Source organism: Argiope bruennichi, chromosome X1 (genome assembly GCF_947563725.1).
Source record: "Argiope bruennichi chromosome X1, qqArgBrue1.1, whole genome shotgun sequence".
NCBI classification, from domain to species: domain Eukaryota; kingdom Metazoa; phylum Arthropoda; class Arachnida; order Araneae; family Araneidae; genus Argiope; species Argiope bruennichi.
In genome coordinates, this window is record NC_079162.1 from 4,843,110 (window position 1) to 4,860,865 (window position 17,756).

General features: G+C 31.7%; 1 protein-coding gene across 1 annotated transcript in view; it reads right to left on the minus strand.

The window, feature by feature from the left end:
* LOC129958435 (paired mesoderm homeobox protein 2A-like) overlaps nucleotides 1-16,365 on the minus strand; it is a 134,487-nt gene extending 118,122 nt beyond the window's left edge. Inside the window, exon 1 of the mRNA XM_056070926.1 lies at nucleotides 16,032-16,365. Coding sequence (XP_055926901.1) covers nucleotides 16,032-16,365 — 334 coding nt within the window. The remainder of the gene's footprint in view (nucleotides 1-16,031) is intronic.
* Nucleotides 16,366-17,756: the final 1,391 nt, after the last annotated feature.

Consider the following 17,756-nt stretch of genomic DNA (forward strand, 5'->3'; position numbering starts at 1 on the left):
ATAATTTTATTTCTCTTTTCTTATTATTTTGTGTATGTCACAAAAAAAGAAAAAAAAGAAATATATTTTTGCTTGTTATTAAAATACATCCTTTTTTTTTTTTTTTTTTGACGAGGGATACTCAGCGTTACGAAAATTATAGAAGGCGTACACATATGTCAAAAGTTTGGGAAACACTGGCCTACCTTGTCCACCTACAGGATATATATGCTTCCTCTTTCACGCATTCATTGCACTAATTGGGAAATAAATCTCCCAGAAGGATGTCTGGAATTTACGCCGAAATTCCCGTGAAGTTTCGCTAGCATTGCGATTGTATAAACTGTAAAGCATTAGGATTTCAAAAAGTTCTTCATTGCTGTATTGTGACATACTGTTTGTACAGGCTAATTGCACTTTTAAAATGTAGCAGAAGTGTGAAATATTTATGTGCGAGTTATTCTTAAGCTATGCTATTGAGCAATGACAGAGCACAAATAACATAATATAATGATGCGTTTGTTGAGATTATTAGACGCACCAAACAGGCATATATTTGCGTATGCAAACATTTCCAAGTTTTTTTACAAGTTCATTGACTGTGCTATTTTTAAGTTATATTCTGTAATTCATGATATAAAATTTTAAAATATTTTTCAGGAAGCATAGATTTTAAAATTTGTACTTAAAACTAAAAATATAAAGCATATTTTATTTCCTTATGATGCATTCCTGCGTCTCGTCATCTGCCCTGAAGCTGTAAACATTTGCATTTTAATTTGTGATTGACCCTTTACCAACTTTTTTTAAACATATCTTTGAGAGTTTTCATTATAAAATTCTGAAATTTTGCGCATGACATTTACTCTCTGAGAATTTTTTTTTCGGAGTCCGTATAAAAATTTTAATTTTGTAATTTTTTTTTTCAGTTTTAAGATTTTTTAATCCCCTGAAAATTTTAATCGATTCTATAACATTTTGCACCATTTTTTAAGCAACTTTGTAATTTACAGTATTTATTTCTATGATCAATATTTAAGGAATAAAAGCCGTTGTCAAGGTTTTTGAGACACCCTGACACCCTATGTACAGGGTGTTCCGAAAAAACGTGGACAAAATGACATGGCAGATCAATCATACAACAAGGATCAAAAATCGCATAGGAACATGGGGTCGCAAACGCCTGTAGAGGGCGCGAGAAGCACGAGAGGGCGTTGCGGTGCAGACACGAACCGAGCAAAAGGAGATTTAATTCATTCGAGTCGTGGATGCGTTGGGCGTAACACGGCTAGTTACACGCACCACGAATTGGCTGACATGCATTTAGTTTACGGCATGGCCAACTGCAATGGACGAGAAGCCTTGCGAATGTATCGTCAAAAATATCCTAGTAGAAAGATGCCTAGCCGCTCATTCTTTGCCACTATTCACCGAAGATTGTGTGAAACCGGCTCCTTAGACGTGCACAAGCCAGATTCAGGTCGCCAACGAATATCTCGGACAGTTGATGCTGAAGAAAGAGTTGTCCAAGCACTTCAGCGTAATCCTTCAACAAGTATATGAGACCTATATTCCCCAAACTATCGTCTGGCGCATTGTACACGACGAAGGACTTTACCCATATCATTTACAACGCGTCCAGGCACATCAACCGGGAGACTACAGCAGTCGTATGGATTTTGCGCGGTGGTATGTGCAAGAAAAGGCTGCCGACCGACATTTCGCTGCAAGTGTTCTGTTCACGGATAAGGCTGCATTCTCATTAGAGGGTGTGATGAATTGTCACAACTTGCATAGGTGGGCAGATGAAAACCCGCATGCTACAAGTCCGCACGCAGCACAACGAAGATTTTCCGTGAACATGTGGGCTGGCATTGTAGGAGACTGTTTACTTAGTCCGTACATTCTACCAGACAGACTGAAAGGTTCCACGTATCTAACATTCTTGCAAGAGGTTCTGCCAGACATGCTGAATAATGTTCCGATGCCTATTCGTCGACGCATTCAATTTCAACACGATGGCGCTCCCGCACATTTCAGTACACACATCAGAGCACATCTGCAGGCTACTTTTCCTGGCGGCTGGATTGGTAGCGGTGGACCAATTGCATGGCCACCACGATCACCAGATCAGTCTCCCGTGGATTTCTTCTTATGGGGCTTTTTAAAAGGACTTGTGTATGAAACACCTGTTGAAACGCCAGAAGACTTGGTAGGAAGAATCATTGAGGCAGCGGGATGTGTTCGAGATACACCTCGTATCTTTGAGAAGGTGAGCAATTCCATGCAACGTCGATGCCAGGCATGTCTCGATGCATCTGGTAAACACTTTGAGCACCTCCTGTAGGCGCAACGTTTGGCATGCATAAGTCGCATGTCAGTAGGTAATTATCAATAAAATGTTCTGTATTGATTTTGTTTCTTCTATTTGTGTTATGTATTATTTTAGACGCCCTTTAGCGGCTCCGCATCGCAGTTGCGACCCCATGTTCCTATGCAATTTTTGATCCTTGTTGTATGACTGATCTGCCATGTCATTTTGTCCACGTTTTTTCGGAACACCCTGTATATATATATATATATATATATATATATATATATATATATATATATATATATATATATATATATATATATATATATATATATATACCGGGTGCTGCATAAATTCGTGCAAACTTCAAAAAATCATAATAAAAAAAGTAATGCTCGAAAACAAATTGTGGCTTCTGGGAATATGCTCAGAGAGCCTTTGGATTTTGTTATTTCCATTAAAAAATGTATTTAAAAATGACCGATAGATGGCGCTCACACGTCATACCGAGACTGTTTAGGCAAATCCGTATAGCTATAAAACACAAGGTTGTAAATGGATCTGTCATTCGACACCAGTAGCATTCTATTGCTACCGGATCGAGCATTAGTGGTTAAACTGTTCTATACGAACGGTGAATCCGCGACTAAAGCATTGCGACAGTTACGGACGGTGAAAGGAATTAAGGCGAAGAAAAACCCAATTTCATGGAATGGGATATTGAATTTAGTTCGCCATTTTGAGGAAACGGGAAGATTAGAGGATCGTCCACGAAGAGGAGGCCATCTGTCAGCGCTCACCGCGTCCCTGTTGTCCAAAGGGTCATGAGTTGCTACCAGCAAATTGCGGGAAAAGACAAGCCTTTGCAACATGGGTGCTCGCACAAATGGAATGTGACCCACAATGGTTACTGAACATCATGCTTACAGACGAAGTCCCTTTTTCATTGCATGGTGATGCAATGCGCAAAACAGTCATATCTGGGCAGCATCAAACCACACGACCAAACCACTGCATTCTCCATATGTGACTGTTTGGTGCGGTTTCACTGCGTCCTTCATTCTAGGCCCTTTCTTTTTTGAAGATCGTTGTCCTATATCCGGTTGGAAAACCTGCTCCGTCACTGCAGAACGCTATCTTAGACTTTTGCGAGACCACGTTATGCCTGCTTTGCATCAAAGACGTGCGTATCTTCCGTCACCTACATGCAGGATGGTGCCCCGCCCCACGTTGCTAGTTCCGTTAAGACGTTCCTCCTAGACACATTCACTGAGGACAGAGTGATAAGCAGAGGATGTAAGAATGAGTGGCCCTCACGATCGCCAGATCTTTCCCCAGCGGACTTTTGGTTGTGGGGATACCTGAAGTCTCGTGTCTACCGGGGCTCTCCTACCACTTTGATGGAACTGAAAGATGCCATTCAATTAGCCGTTAGTGGCATCGATGCCGACATGTTACACTGTAATGGGAGTAGCTACGCGCCTCGCACGCGCCTGATTTGCATAAACCACCTCGGTATGACCGTGTGAGCGCCATCTATCGGTCATTTTTAAATACATTTTTTAATGGAAATGACGAAATCTAAAGGCTGTCTGAACATATTCCCGCAAACCGCAATTTTTTCCTGGCATTACTTTTTTACTTTTTTATTATGATTTTTTGAAATTTGCACGAATTTATGCCGCACCCGGTATATATATATATATATATATATATATATATATATATATATATATATATATATATATATATATATATATTAAAATCTAATTTAAACTTAATTAATTTCCTGATTTTTAGCTCAATTTAACACATATTAACTTCATTTTAAAATATTAACTTATTTCCTGATCCCATTCCACTTTTTCTATTTAATGAAATTCACAAGTTTAAAAAAAATTCTTCAATCGGCAGTTCACACGCTCCGAGTGAAGGGATAAAAAACTGTCAACCAAGTAAATTATTTTTAAAAGATCCCTATGATTCCCTTGCCTGGGTCGACATGTATAGAGAAATCCCTATAAAATCTCACAGTATATAATCACAGGGATAAATTTTTCATTAGCTTTTCCTCATTTCATTTTGTGTCGTTCTGCGTTGGTGGGCTCGTTGCTTCTGCTTGTACATAAATTATAGAAGTCGCATATTTGTGATTACATAATCAGTATGATTATTCGGCAAAAGATAATGATGCTAAACTAAACAATTGCAGCAAACTTGCGATTATTCACAATCGTTAAAGCAAAAATTTGATAAAAATAATTCAAAAGAAATAACAAAGGATGTTTTGTTAGTAAAAAATGAAAAGAAATGACTGACTTTTTTATGAAAACGTGAACCATCAAACTCACATGTATTGGAATCTCTGCAAAGCATTTGTTTCTTGATTTGTGTCATTTTGCAGATTATCAACAGTTCAAGGAATAGCCAAGAATTTACTGCAAATAAACAAAAATAACAAGAAAATTTCGAAATTTTGAGTGTAAACAATTGGCCTAGATTAGACTAAAAGAAATTAGCCTAGAATATTTATCTTCTTGTATGAGAAGAGGAAATATTGTCAAAAAATTCGTACTCAAGATCCGCATTTCAGACCTCACTTTTGGAGCTATGACTGTCTACTCGTCAGAAACGCTTTCAACTATGACCATTTCATTTGGTCTCGAATCCAAATTTGTAGATTTCAAATCAATTCATTAGGTGAAAGCATGTCTGCACGAGAGTCCGAATATTGTATAAAATGATAATTACTATACTAAGAAAGCTAGATAAATAAAATTTTTGATTTTACATCTAAACTGCAGATTTGTACTAATTCTCAACCCGGTCCTTCAAGGGAAAAGTAACTAAAATATATGAAATTTGGTATGGGATTTTGTGACTACTACTGTAGGTTTGAATCGATTTGAAAAAAGACATCCAAAATTTGCATTCTGGTGCATTGTGTCAGCCGATTACTCGCAAAAAAAATCAAAGGCCAATAGACTCTTTTTTACACATTGTTCGCCAATGGCTAATGCTCACGTCTATTTATTCCCTCTAGCTAGTTTGAAGTGTCTATTCATCATCGCACAGTGATTACCAAACACGCCAAAAACACAACTATCTCATTTTACTTCAAATAGAGAGAGAAAAGAAATCAGCATACATTAGGCGACGATTACTTGGCATTTTCCTCAATGACGTCATAAAAGCGGCGATTTCCTTTTCGAACTAGCATACTTGATTAGGCATGAACTTTCGCTGAAGAAACTTATTTTTAGCTTACACCTGTTTATTTCTACTTTATTCAATTTTTTTTTCTTCAAAGATGAAGCAATATTAGGCTCAAAAAAGTTTTTTTTTTTTTTTTAAGAAAGTATTTAATACTTTTGGACTACATAATTTTGTACGAAGTTGTTGGTTGAATAATAAATTGTTGTCTTTTGATACTGAGACAAAGCAGGTTTCGCTACTTTTATGTGATTCTTCCCCTTCTTAGCTAGTTCTACCCTTTAAAAAAAGGATAAACATATTGAAATTCAGTAGATCATTTGGGATCTATCTAAAATAGAGGACCATCATTTTCTAATAAATAATGAAAATTGGCGGAAACTTGTTTACTTACGACAGTGGATAAAAACGGTCATTCGAAATCCCTTTTTTGATTAAGCTCCAAAAGATTAGAAACAATGAATCCAATCAGAGAAAATGAGTTCCCTAAATGAATCTAAACAATTATTTGGGCCATTTTATTCCGATGAAGTTCAAAAAATGAGGGAAAAAAGATTGAACGAATGTGATGGGAATAATAACAGCTCTTCCAAAACGAGCGAACTAAAAAAGGGTATTTCAAAATACGGGTATACAGGATGAAAGATCCAGATATTCTTCTGATGATACTTAACGGTTTCTGCAAGCAACAGTATATGTTGACACTCACAAGATTCTCTCTGTAAAAACATAAGTATTTATCTCATTGCATTTTAGCTGCTAAAATTCCGACAGATTAACAACAGTTTCAGAAATAAAATGACATGCCATTGTCGATTTAACTTTAAAGATATTTTCTTAGTCTAAAAATAAAATGATTGTGTGTCTGCCTGAATCATATAATTATATTGTAGAAAGTGTGATCATTTTTTTAAATGGGTTGTGATAGAAGTAGGGGCCAGTAGATAGAAAAACTTCTGAATTTCATTTCCATGATGATACCTTAACAGCTTCATTTGTATCTATAAAGTATTGTACCCAAAAAAATTCATAACATTTTATTATTCGGCAAAATTCTAAGCTATTTTCGACTTCATACCGGAAACCTAAATAGTTTAGAATATTAAGTTTAGAATTATGAAGAAATTTGAGACTGAAATTTTATTTGATTTTTAAAAAAAAACTTTAAAAAATAATTAAAAAAAAGAAGAAGAACTGCATGGCTGCAGCACAGAATTCATTGACACAATGGTAGGTGGCAAAGTATATAATGCTTTGACTTTTAATAAAACCACTCAAAGAGACTAGTTATAATACTACTTAAAAAATAATGAAAAAAAAAAAGAACAAGTTCAAGGACGCCACCTTTTTCTGAGTTTCAGCGAGTGAGACAGTTTCGTAATGATGCAAGATTATTGCTAGTTACTCTAAACAAATTGGAAGGAGGATACAAACTTTGGCAAAAGTGCACAACCTTTCTTCTGTGATACTGAAATAACTTTAAAAATAACAGGGATTGATATGGTACTAATTAGAAAAATTTTCCATCATTCCCAGTACATTTGAAGTTCTTTTTTAATATTTTTACTTCAAAAGACCTCTCTTTTTAAACTTTTACTTATTTTTTTTTCTTTAAAAGATGCAACGATAGAGTTGATATGTAAATTGCTGTAAAGAAAAGGAATCAATTGGAACTATGGCGAGAAAAGATGCAAACCAACATTTTGATTTTTTTCAAAAATAAGTCTATTATATCTTTATTTATTCATAAAAAATAATTTATCTTGTTTGAATTTTTCGTTTCCTTTTCCATTATGAAATTCTTTTCATTATTATATTTACACCTGCATATCCTCTAAACACTTTGTTTCACGTTCTCGCATTATTTTTTGATCGTACATGACACAGCAATAACTCTTCCCTTTTCCATTGAAAATAAAGGGAATCATATTATATTGAAGAGTATATTAATTTTTAAAAAATGCTTGGTTTCCCTTCGGCAAACTTAATCAGTAGAATATCCTCGTAACGTCGCCCTTCCTCTACTCATCCAATTCAACAGTAATATAAAAAAATTAGAGAATGAACATTCCGAAAACAGTTTCGCTTCTGTAAGGACAAAAAAAGGTTGAATCATCAGAATTTAATGTCTTTCTGATTCACCAAATATGGCAAATTTGAAAAAGTCTCAAAAGGGATGGTAATCTTCATTTCAAAATCAATGTTTTTGAATCGGCAATTCAAGATGGGAACGAATGCAGACATTTTTTCTGGGGGAATTAAAGGAAGAATTGCATTATCATTATTTTTAATCGATAAGAGATCTTTACATAATGTTTTTCATTCCTTTTTTGCAGATTTCATTTTGTGGACGTTATGTTCGTTTCGATTTCCAAATTACTTATTCAATGACAGCCATGCTTTCTTTTGAAAGGAAAGTCGAATTGTAGAATCAATTATTCGAAATGTAGATCCAGGCTTGATATTTTCAATTTGTCGGTGCTCTCGCATTGATGTGACTTAGACGTTTGAAGAATGGGGTTCTGTCTTTGGTTAAAATAATCAAATCTTCCTTATTGTAGCCTTCATGTATTTTTAAAAGGTTCAAAGGAATGAACTATGATTTTCTCTCCCTTAAATTTAGAGTTAATAAAATGCATTTTGTAACAACACCGAAAATTCGGCATTTTTCATGCACTTCAGGCACCTGCGTTTGGGGTTCACATGTACAGAAACAGATGTCTAAAGTTTTTGCATTTTGACAATTCTGGTGATAATTGAAATTGTTGAATTTATTGAATTATATTGTTCACATGCATATAAATAGTCAGACAAACGAACTTTTCTTTGATGGATTTCGTCCAAAAATTTGGCATAAATCTACAATTAATGTATAAACTGTACATGCCAAATTTCATTCTTCTTTCTCTTTGCACTTTTGAGTAACTGTTCTCACAGACAGACATAATTCCAAAAATAATTTCTTTGGAGATGTAAAAGAGAAATAAAAAGTTCTGAAAAGTGGAAATTTATAGAAATTTGGAGATAAAGTTGTTGGACCATTATAAACATTTCTTTCTGTATACGAAAAAATAAAAACCACAGCAATGGTATATCATATCGTATAACGAATGACTAAACAATTAAGAGCTAAACTATTATAATAATAAATAGTTCCACAGTATTATGTGGAGCACAATATGGTAATAAAAGTGGAACATGATATGGCAATAAATGTAGAGCATCATATACTAATAGATGTGAAACAAAATACAGCAATAATTATTACACAGGAACATAATACAACAAGTGGTATAATAAGTATACTTTTCCAAATGCAAGAATTTAAATTTCAGACAAAAAAATTTCATCATTTTTCTTACTTATTCAATTAGAAATCATTTATTATAATTTCAAATATTTTTTTTAAGAATAATTTTAAAACATGTTTTGCAATTATCGTTTTGCAAGCTTCTGTTTTGCCGTTTTCATTTTAAACAAAGATTAGAATTTTTCCAAAACGCGTCTGGTTATAATCACAACATTTAAATCGTTAACTATTATTAGAAATTTAATTCAAACAGCAAATCTATAGAATTAGTCAGAACCTAACATCCGCAAAATTCAATCTTTTAACAAAAATGATGAAAACAGAATTCATGGCTATTGATAATAATTATCTTTAATTATCTATTCTGGTAAGCTGATGATTAAAGAAGGGAGACTTTTAATTTATTGGTCCTTCAAGACATTTTTAATTCAACTCTGTTTCTATTAATTTCCTTATAAAAAAGAATCCAGTTTTGTGCCTTTAAAAAACAGTTAGAAAATTCTAATTAATAATATTTACAGTAAAACTTGGCTAACTCAAAGTTGACAGAACTACAATAAAAAATTGATTTATTCAAAAATTCACTTTATGAAAAACTGTGTCTGAAAAAGAGTGTCGTAGCTGAAAGCAACACTTTTCAATTAAAAATGCCAGGGATGATTTATTTTTAGTAGTTGACAATTTTAATAAATAATATTTGAATAATAAATAGTGTGAAATGTTAATGAATAATAACAATTATAGTTAATTTTTTAAATAATTCTACAGATTGTTATTTAAATAAAATAATAAGTAATTTAGATAAGCAGAATTCCGGGTTTCAAATGTAACAACTATACAGTAAAACTTCAAAATAAACACTAAAATTCAGATATAGCATGTTTAAAGTATTTTTAGAAGAATAAGAAATTTGATTTTTGAATTGTCTGTTTGAATTGCAAAGACGACATAAAAATTAATCATAGATATTACAAAATCTGGTTATACTTAACTAACGTAAATAATTGAAAAAAAAGGAGAAAGTTTTCTCTTTAACTTTGAATTAGTCAAAATAAATTCACATTATGAAGAATATACGGATTTTCACAGAAAATACAAAGGACCTGAGAAAAATTCTGAATTATAGATTAAATTAGGATTTTAAAATAAACAATATAAATGAAAATGTAAGATAAAATTTTAACAGGTAAAGTAGAAAGAATCAAATTTCGAATAAAAAATTAAAAATATAATTCTTTTAATTTTGATATCATATGAAAATGCAAATTATATTATGACTTGACATTAAAATATAAATAATCGTTGAAAATTCAATTAAATTTCCTATCAATGATATATTTCTGTTGAAGATGGAGTACAAATAGCCACGGATGTTACTATTCATTTTTCAGAAACTACTTGTTTTTTCGGGAAGATTTCAAATTTTTCTCGAAAGATATATGTAAATGATTCGGAATCATTCCTAAAATTTAACTTTGAAACGAATTTTACGCAAAATATTCGATGTTTAAATAATTTTCATCTACATTGACGTCTTTAAAGTATTTACAGAAAATTCAGCAACAAATACTTTGTGAAATCTAATGAGAGTAAAATACAATTGGTATGAGATGCATAAACAAAGCAGGAACTCAATTTGTGAACTGATTTCTATATTTCTCCACTGTGTAATTATTTTTAGTTCAGTTCGTTCTTCATTTTATATTAAAATTTTGATGTAATATCTCAATCCATTATGTTACAAGTAAATAAAAAACCTGCTGCTTTTTACTTTAAAAAAATGACATCTTTTTCACACAAACTATTGGTTTGCCCACAAAATGACAAAAGTATTTAAAATAAATTTTATAAATATATTGACTTCGTATATTTGCTCCAACAATGTGGCGTATTTGGTGATTCTTTCCCGATTATCCAAAATTTGATACATATCGCCAATAAAATAACCCAAACTCTCTTCTCTGCATTCACAAAAGGTAGGCTTTCCTTCGTTGAATTTTCATGTCAACTAAATTCCATCCTTTTAGTGTCTCCCAGACATTCTATAAATCGTTTTTCTTTCAGCCAAAAGGGCATGGAAAATCATCCAAATCTCTAGGTCGACATAAACATCTCATCATCTTTTTTATCATGTGATTCCAATAGAAATTCATTGATATTTTGACAGTTTTCTTCTGTTATTTAGAATTGAAAAATGATATCAAGGTGTCTGGCTTAAATGAGAAATCCAAGTTTTTATTGAATCGAAAATAGTTTCGTAACCAGCGAGTTGATCGGAGGGAAGCATAACCGAATTAGGTCCAGCTGCAGCGGAAAGGATCGAAATAAGCGGGGGCCTCGCAATCCGATTACTCCCAATCAACCTTCTGGATTCAATTATTTAATTTGGGTGGAGGGTTGGCCTCTCTCTAACCAAGTTAAGAGAGTGTTTTCGAAGGGGCGCTCCGCACCGGCTCTCAGTCGCTCGGATGTTTTCAGTGAGGCTGGTGGATTCAGGCCGCACGTAAGTACTCTTCTCTTGCACACTGAAAAATGCTCATATATTTTTCAAAAGTAGACTCTTGATTATAATTGACGTAATTTGACTGGCGTCCTTTACAAACACATTTACATCAATTATTATCAAAGAATTGCAACAAAATGTCTCTAATATTTGAAAACCCTTTATGCTTTATCTTTTCTTGCACTTATGCTGTACCTTATCTTGGCCACCGAAAAATATTCATTCGTATTCCCTCTGTCAATAGTTAATGGAAAGTTGAGAAATATTCTTTTCAGTCAGAAAGAAAAATTAATGAATTCCACTTGTTAGACATGATGAGAAAATTTTATTTCATTTCTTTGTTAATTGTTGATAGAAAATGGGCCCATCCCTTTCCAATAAAAAAAAAGAAATTTAAAATTTCCAAATTCAATAGAAAAGATAAAAAAACACCATTAGAATCAGTAAAATCCGCAACAATTAAATGTGAAATCAGTTTTGTAAATTTTGTTGTCTTTTAAAATGAGTGTTCCCTTATGATGCTTAATATTTATCCCACAAAATATGGCACAAACGAAAAAGATTTTACCTTCATTTCTTGAATTCTTCCGTGATTGATTTTTCAAAAAAAAATACTCCCCAATACATGGTATAAATTTTCAAAAACATTGAAAATTTTTGAAGCAGGCAAAAAGTTTGGTGACAGTTTTCGAAAACTAACAGATTTTAGTTGGCATACATTCTTTTTTGATTGAATGAAAAGCTTTTCTTGCAATAAATATAATATTGTACTTTGTGTAAAATAAATTAACAGACATTATTATAAAAAATATGAAATGGAATTAATGTTAGGTTGCTTAGAAAAAAGACCATCTCAAAGCAATTAGCTTGACAGTGGTGTATTGCCAAGATTATTTCACAAGGAAAAAGATTAAAAGCTTGTCTACGGTGCTTTTAAGAAGGTTGCAGTTGAAGTCAGCAAATATAATGCGTTCCCTGGAGGGTCGAGTGAGAGATCTACTAAAATAATTTTATAGTTTGAGTTTTATGAATAAACATTGTCAGTAAACTGAAACAGAAGTTTCATCTAAATCTGTTCTGTCAGAAATAATGTATACCCTATTTTCGGAAGACCCGAGTAATACTTTTCTTTTACTCTTTATGTTGTCAAGCGTATGGATATTCCAATATACATTCAAACTATAAAATTCCATAAGTGTAAAAAATTATCAATATCTTGACGCAATATACCTGCTATGCTAAATCTTAAAATTAAATAAATACTTTAAGAAATATTTTTATCTAAAACGCATTGTATAATAGCAAGATATGTGAGTTATTATGAAAAACTGCCTTTCCCCCAATTCAGTGTGGTTGCCATTTAGAATTTTATTGCCATTTATTCCATCAGCGCGTAAATATTGCTTTCTATCTGGATTGGTTTTAACAGTTGGAGTTCAAAAGCTTGAAAAGTTACTGACATAGAAAGAAATACGACAGGCTAATATTGATTTGCTTGTGAAAAGGGTGATACAGCCCAGTAACTTAAACTGATACAAATACAAATACAAATTTGGCTATAAAACATTTTCGAGCGAATGGGCATGAGAAATATTTAATAAAACGATTCTTCTGAAGAATTAACTGCTTTGAAAAGAGAAGTAAAAATGACTGGCATTTTGCACAAATAAATTAAAAATGCATTGACTTTGTGGGGTATTTCTACAAGAGAACATGCAATCTCTGTGATATTAAACGATTCTGTGAAATTGTATCATTTTTTGTTGTTAGTTTTTACTTAAAATCTCTTTTTTAAACCACTTATTTAACTAAATTTACTTAATCACTTGTTTTACCTTATTTCCATCCTTTTTAAGAAAACCAAATTTTCTGACAAAATTGTTACTTTTTTTCTATAAATGGGAAGGAGGTGAGATCCGATTAATTTTACAGTCAAAATTCAAACTTCAAAATCTTTTTTTCCTATTATCCCGAAAGAGAAGAATGCTAAAAATACTATCTCTGTGAATTTTCATATCAGAAATATATTATTTTAGAGTATTCTTTTATCAAATGTAGAACGCTTTCTCTTTTTAATTAAGAAAATGAATTGCAACTATAAATAATATTTTGCTCTTTTGAAGATAGATGATCATTTTCAACTAATGTAATTAATTTCATGAACGTTTGCTGAAATATTATGAACAGAAAAAGAATTTAAGTCATAAATTCGAAGATTTTTATCTGAGTGCAAAACAATTGTCTTTTTAATAACCTCTGCTTCTAAAATACAGTTAATAATCAATTATTTTCGGTTGATCTGGATTTTAAGATGTGCCCGGTAAATAAAAAATATTTTTCTTAAAGATTATTCTTACTCAAAACTATTCCATTCGACATGTTTCAGTTCAAATGCAAGATCTAATATATGTAAAAAAAAAAAATTCTTTTTCTGATTTTTCTCAGAGTTTATCTTTTTTTTTTCCCCTTTACTGCATTCATTCTTGTCTGTGCAATGAAAATATTTTAACAACAGAAAAGACTGAAATATTCTATTTTCTTTGAACATTCTTTCTGTGGCGAATAAAAGAAGAATCAATGTAAGTAAAACGAATGGATTATTATGTGAGGATATTTCAATGGTCAAATTTTTATGTAAAAATGCTGAGTCCTGAAATATTGCATTTCTATTTACCAATCAATTAAATGTTTTTACATATATTCTATGCACTCTAAAATCGGATATTTTCTTTAAAAAATTGTAACCATTTTAAAAAACCTTTAAATCCTTGAAATGCAGTTTAATAAGTTATAGTTTAATGATGCAAATGCAGTATAATAAGTTTTAAAAATTAAATAAAATTTCTCCGAATAAATTAGTAATTTTCATAAACAAATGATTTTAAAAGCATCAATGCCGCAATTAATTTTCAAAATGAATTGTACAATTTGTATCTGATGTATTAAAAGTTTTTTAGAATGCCAAAAGACAATGTTTTTTGTTTCAATGCATTTGAAAACAGTAAAATCCCTTAATGAATTAAGAAATTCACATCTGATCTTGAAGGACTCATAAACGGTATTTAGCTCACAAACACAGTTTGGGGATGAAAACTATTTTTTGAAATTTTTATTTCCCTTATTCGAAGTGAAAACTACACTCGAATTATAGAACGAATCTTGACTTAACAAATAGAAAATTCAAGAGACCAAAGAAAAAATTTGAAATACCGAGGAATGCGAAACAATCCAATTTAACTTTCTAATTGCTAGCATTAACGCAAGCAGAGGATCAAGAATGTATTTTTTTATTTGCTAAATCAGTTCAAATTGGCTTATATACACACTAATTTAAAGTCGATTGAAATTCTACAATGCAAATGTTTTTGGTTTTTTTTATTAAATTCCAAGTAAAATGTTTTTAAATGTTGTTTATTTGCTTTGAAATAGAAATAAAAATTTCTGATCTTTTATGCAAAATAAATAAACTTTATCCTTTTTTCCTTACATTGTTACAAATTTTTAGATAAGTTAAATAAGATGTTTATGACTGTTAAAAATTTCAATCGTAGAAAAAAATCCAGTTATATTTCTTGAATCACGCTGAATTTATTGAAAAGCAAAGTAATTTGTATTCGAGTGTGAACATCAATTAAAATAAATTAAATTAATGAATAATATTTACTAATCCCAAAATTTAAACTAAAATTTTGTCTCTATGAAAGTTCTCTTCATAAACATTATTTAATTTTTTAAAAATATTTGTATCTGTTAAAAGCTTATAAATCTAATACTTGTTTACCTGAACATGTTCATATGGATAGATTTTCGAAATATTTTATAATCAAAATGAAGTTCACAAATAAACAATTTTTATTGGAAAATTATGTAAAAATAAACTAAACTATAAAGCCGAAAAGCATTTACTGTCTTGACAAGATTTGGAATGTAGATTCGTAATTTTCAATATTTCTAATTTTTTAAAAATACATTTATTAATTACCATTGATATTTTAGCCTCAAGTTCTGGAAAGAAATTGGAAAAACACCAACAAATTTAATATATATAGAGAGAGGAGGGTTTCTCGAAGTCCCTCCTCTAAGAAAATTATAAAAAATAAAGTAAATTATAATAATAAGTAACTCCTCAAAAATTTAAAAAATATTTTCATTACTCATTGTGTTGCTTTTTAAAGAAATCTCATTTATGTTTAGCGCCGAAGAAAATGTAAAGCGTCATATCAAATAATTGAGTTCAGTCATATATATAAAAAGGAGAGAAATTGTGACAATAATTATATTGGGGGTTTCATGTATTTTTATTATGTTATTTGATAATGTGATTATTTCACTTGCAGGCTTATGCTTATAATGTAGTGTTGCATTGAATTTCTGATCGTAATCTTTGGTGGAAAAATCTGAACCGATTCATTCGAAGTAATTATTAGAGCTCTGAAACTTTGACTCTTAACTACCTTTCAAGTCCCAAACGCTTCTCTTCTTTCCTCTCAAAAACAGAACAATTAGAAAATCACTTGAATTCATGTGAAAGATGGACATTTTCTTAAGAGATTTTGAATTCAAAAAATGATGCATGAAGAATGAAATGTTTACTTCGAGTTAAATATGAAAAACTGTAGTTCATTTGAATGAGTGTCTGCCCTTCAGAATCTTGTATGGCCGAATATATCATTTTATTATGAAAAAGAGGTTGAAACTGAAAAAAGTCTCACCTGAAAGACCGGGGAAATGTGTCGTAGGTCCATGGTGGACCATGCTCGACGGATGCTCGGGATGAAGGTGATGCCGCTGTCTGGACGGCATGATGCCGCATGCTGTGGACGGGCTCGACATGGCTGCGGACGGGGGAGCCGAGTACGATCTTGCCATTGGCGAAGAAGAATACCTGTAGGTTTGTCCACTACAAGGTCCCATGTCTCCGTAGGGCAGCTGGCAACTAGGCGGAAAGTCCATGGCACAGTTGCCATCGAGCGGGCCTTGATTCAAGTAAGAGTATTCCAGAGCGACATGCAGGTTGTCCTCTGTGATTCGCGGGTAAGCTGCCATGCTCAGCTACAAAGAGAGAAGAACTTGTTGGTCATTCAAAACAGCGACACCTAACTGGATTACCCCCTCCACTCCAATTAGAGCGACTGTCAGGCCGCGTGCTGCCGCCTGTCCCGGCAAGAAGCGCCCTTAATGCGATTAGGAATCTCTTGTAAACTTACCCCAACAACAGACGCTTACAAAACGATAATGGGCTGTTATTTTATTCATTGAATCCAGATGGAAACAATGCTTTTCATGAGCGAATCAATTTACAGTTTCACTTATTTGCTACAAATCATAAATGCAGTTGCTTTAAGAATTATATGCTAAATTTCCTCAAAATATAGTATCAAAAAAAAAAAAAAAGATCATTCTTATTTCCATTATAAAATTTAATCGTTCAAAATAAAACTGATCTTGTTTTAAACCTTTCACTCCATCTTCTTCTTCCTCTAGAATTTCATCTTGAAAATAACCATCTTAGTATTTGAGATAAAAATGTAATTGTTTTAGTTAACTTGTCATTAAATAATACTAAAGAAACAAAATTTTCGCACAATTAGATCTCGCAATACAGATTACGAAATAGTTATGAAATCGGCAAAAAAGGAAATGAAAATTATTTATTGCCAGTTTTAGTTTTACCTATATACTGAATGAACAAACTTGTCGGTGGAATATTCAAATTGGACTTCACAATGCGAATGACTCAGTAATTGTGAAATAGACATTCAGGAATGACATTTTTGATATAAGAATGTTTTTAGTATTAATTTCAGTTTAACATTTCAAAAAACATACTATATATACTATTTTATTGATCCATAATTCAACTCAACCTTCATTATACAGGTGAAACAATTATGAACTCAACACGCAGTCAATTCGTCACAACAACATAGTCAATTCGAGTATGACAGCCAAGCCAGAATCCTCATCATTAAAACATTCTTAAATAACTCAAATAAAATAATTATTTGGGCATATTTTTTTTAAAGAAATTCTTGTTTCGTTTTAAATTTTCTTAGAATTTCTTTGAAATTTTGAAAGTGCTTATAAATAATATTTACCAAAAACCATGGTTGCGAATTTTATATCAATTTGTAATGCATATTCTGTAATTTTAAAAAGCATTTTTTTCCAGTGTTGATCAGAATTCAGAAATTTTTAACTTTTATGATGAGAATCCTTTTACTGCCAAATGCATAAAAATGTTACATTACTTAAAAGCAATGAGATTTGAGTGAAAGATTCTAAACGCAATTCCTTTTGGGTTTTATTATAGCTCCTTCTAGGTTGAAAAAAAATAACAGAAATCCTTAATTGTTACAAGAAAATCCACTTTATTTCATTTCTAGCCATCTTTGTTTCATTGAAATAATTGCGTCTATATTTTTGAAAGGAATGCA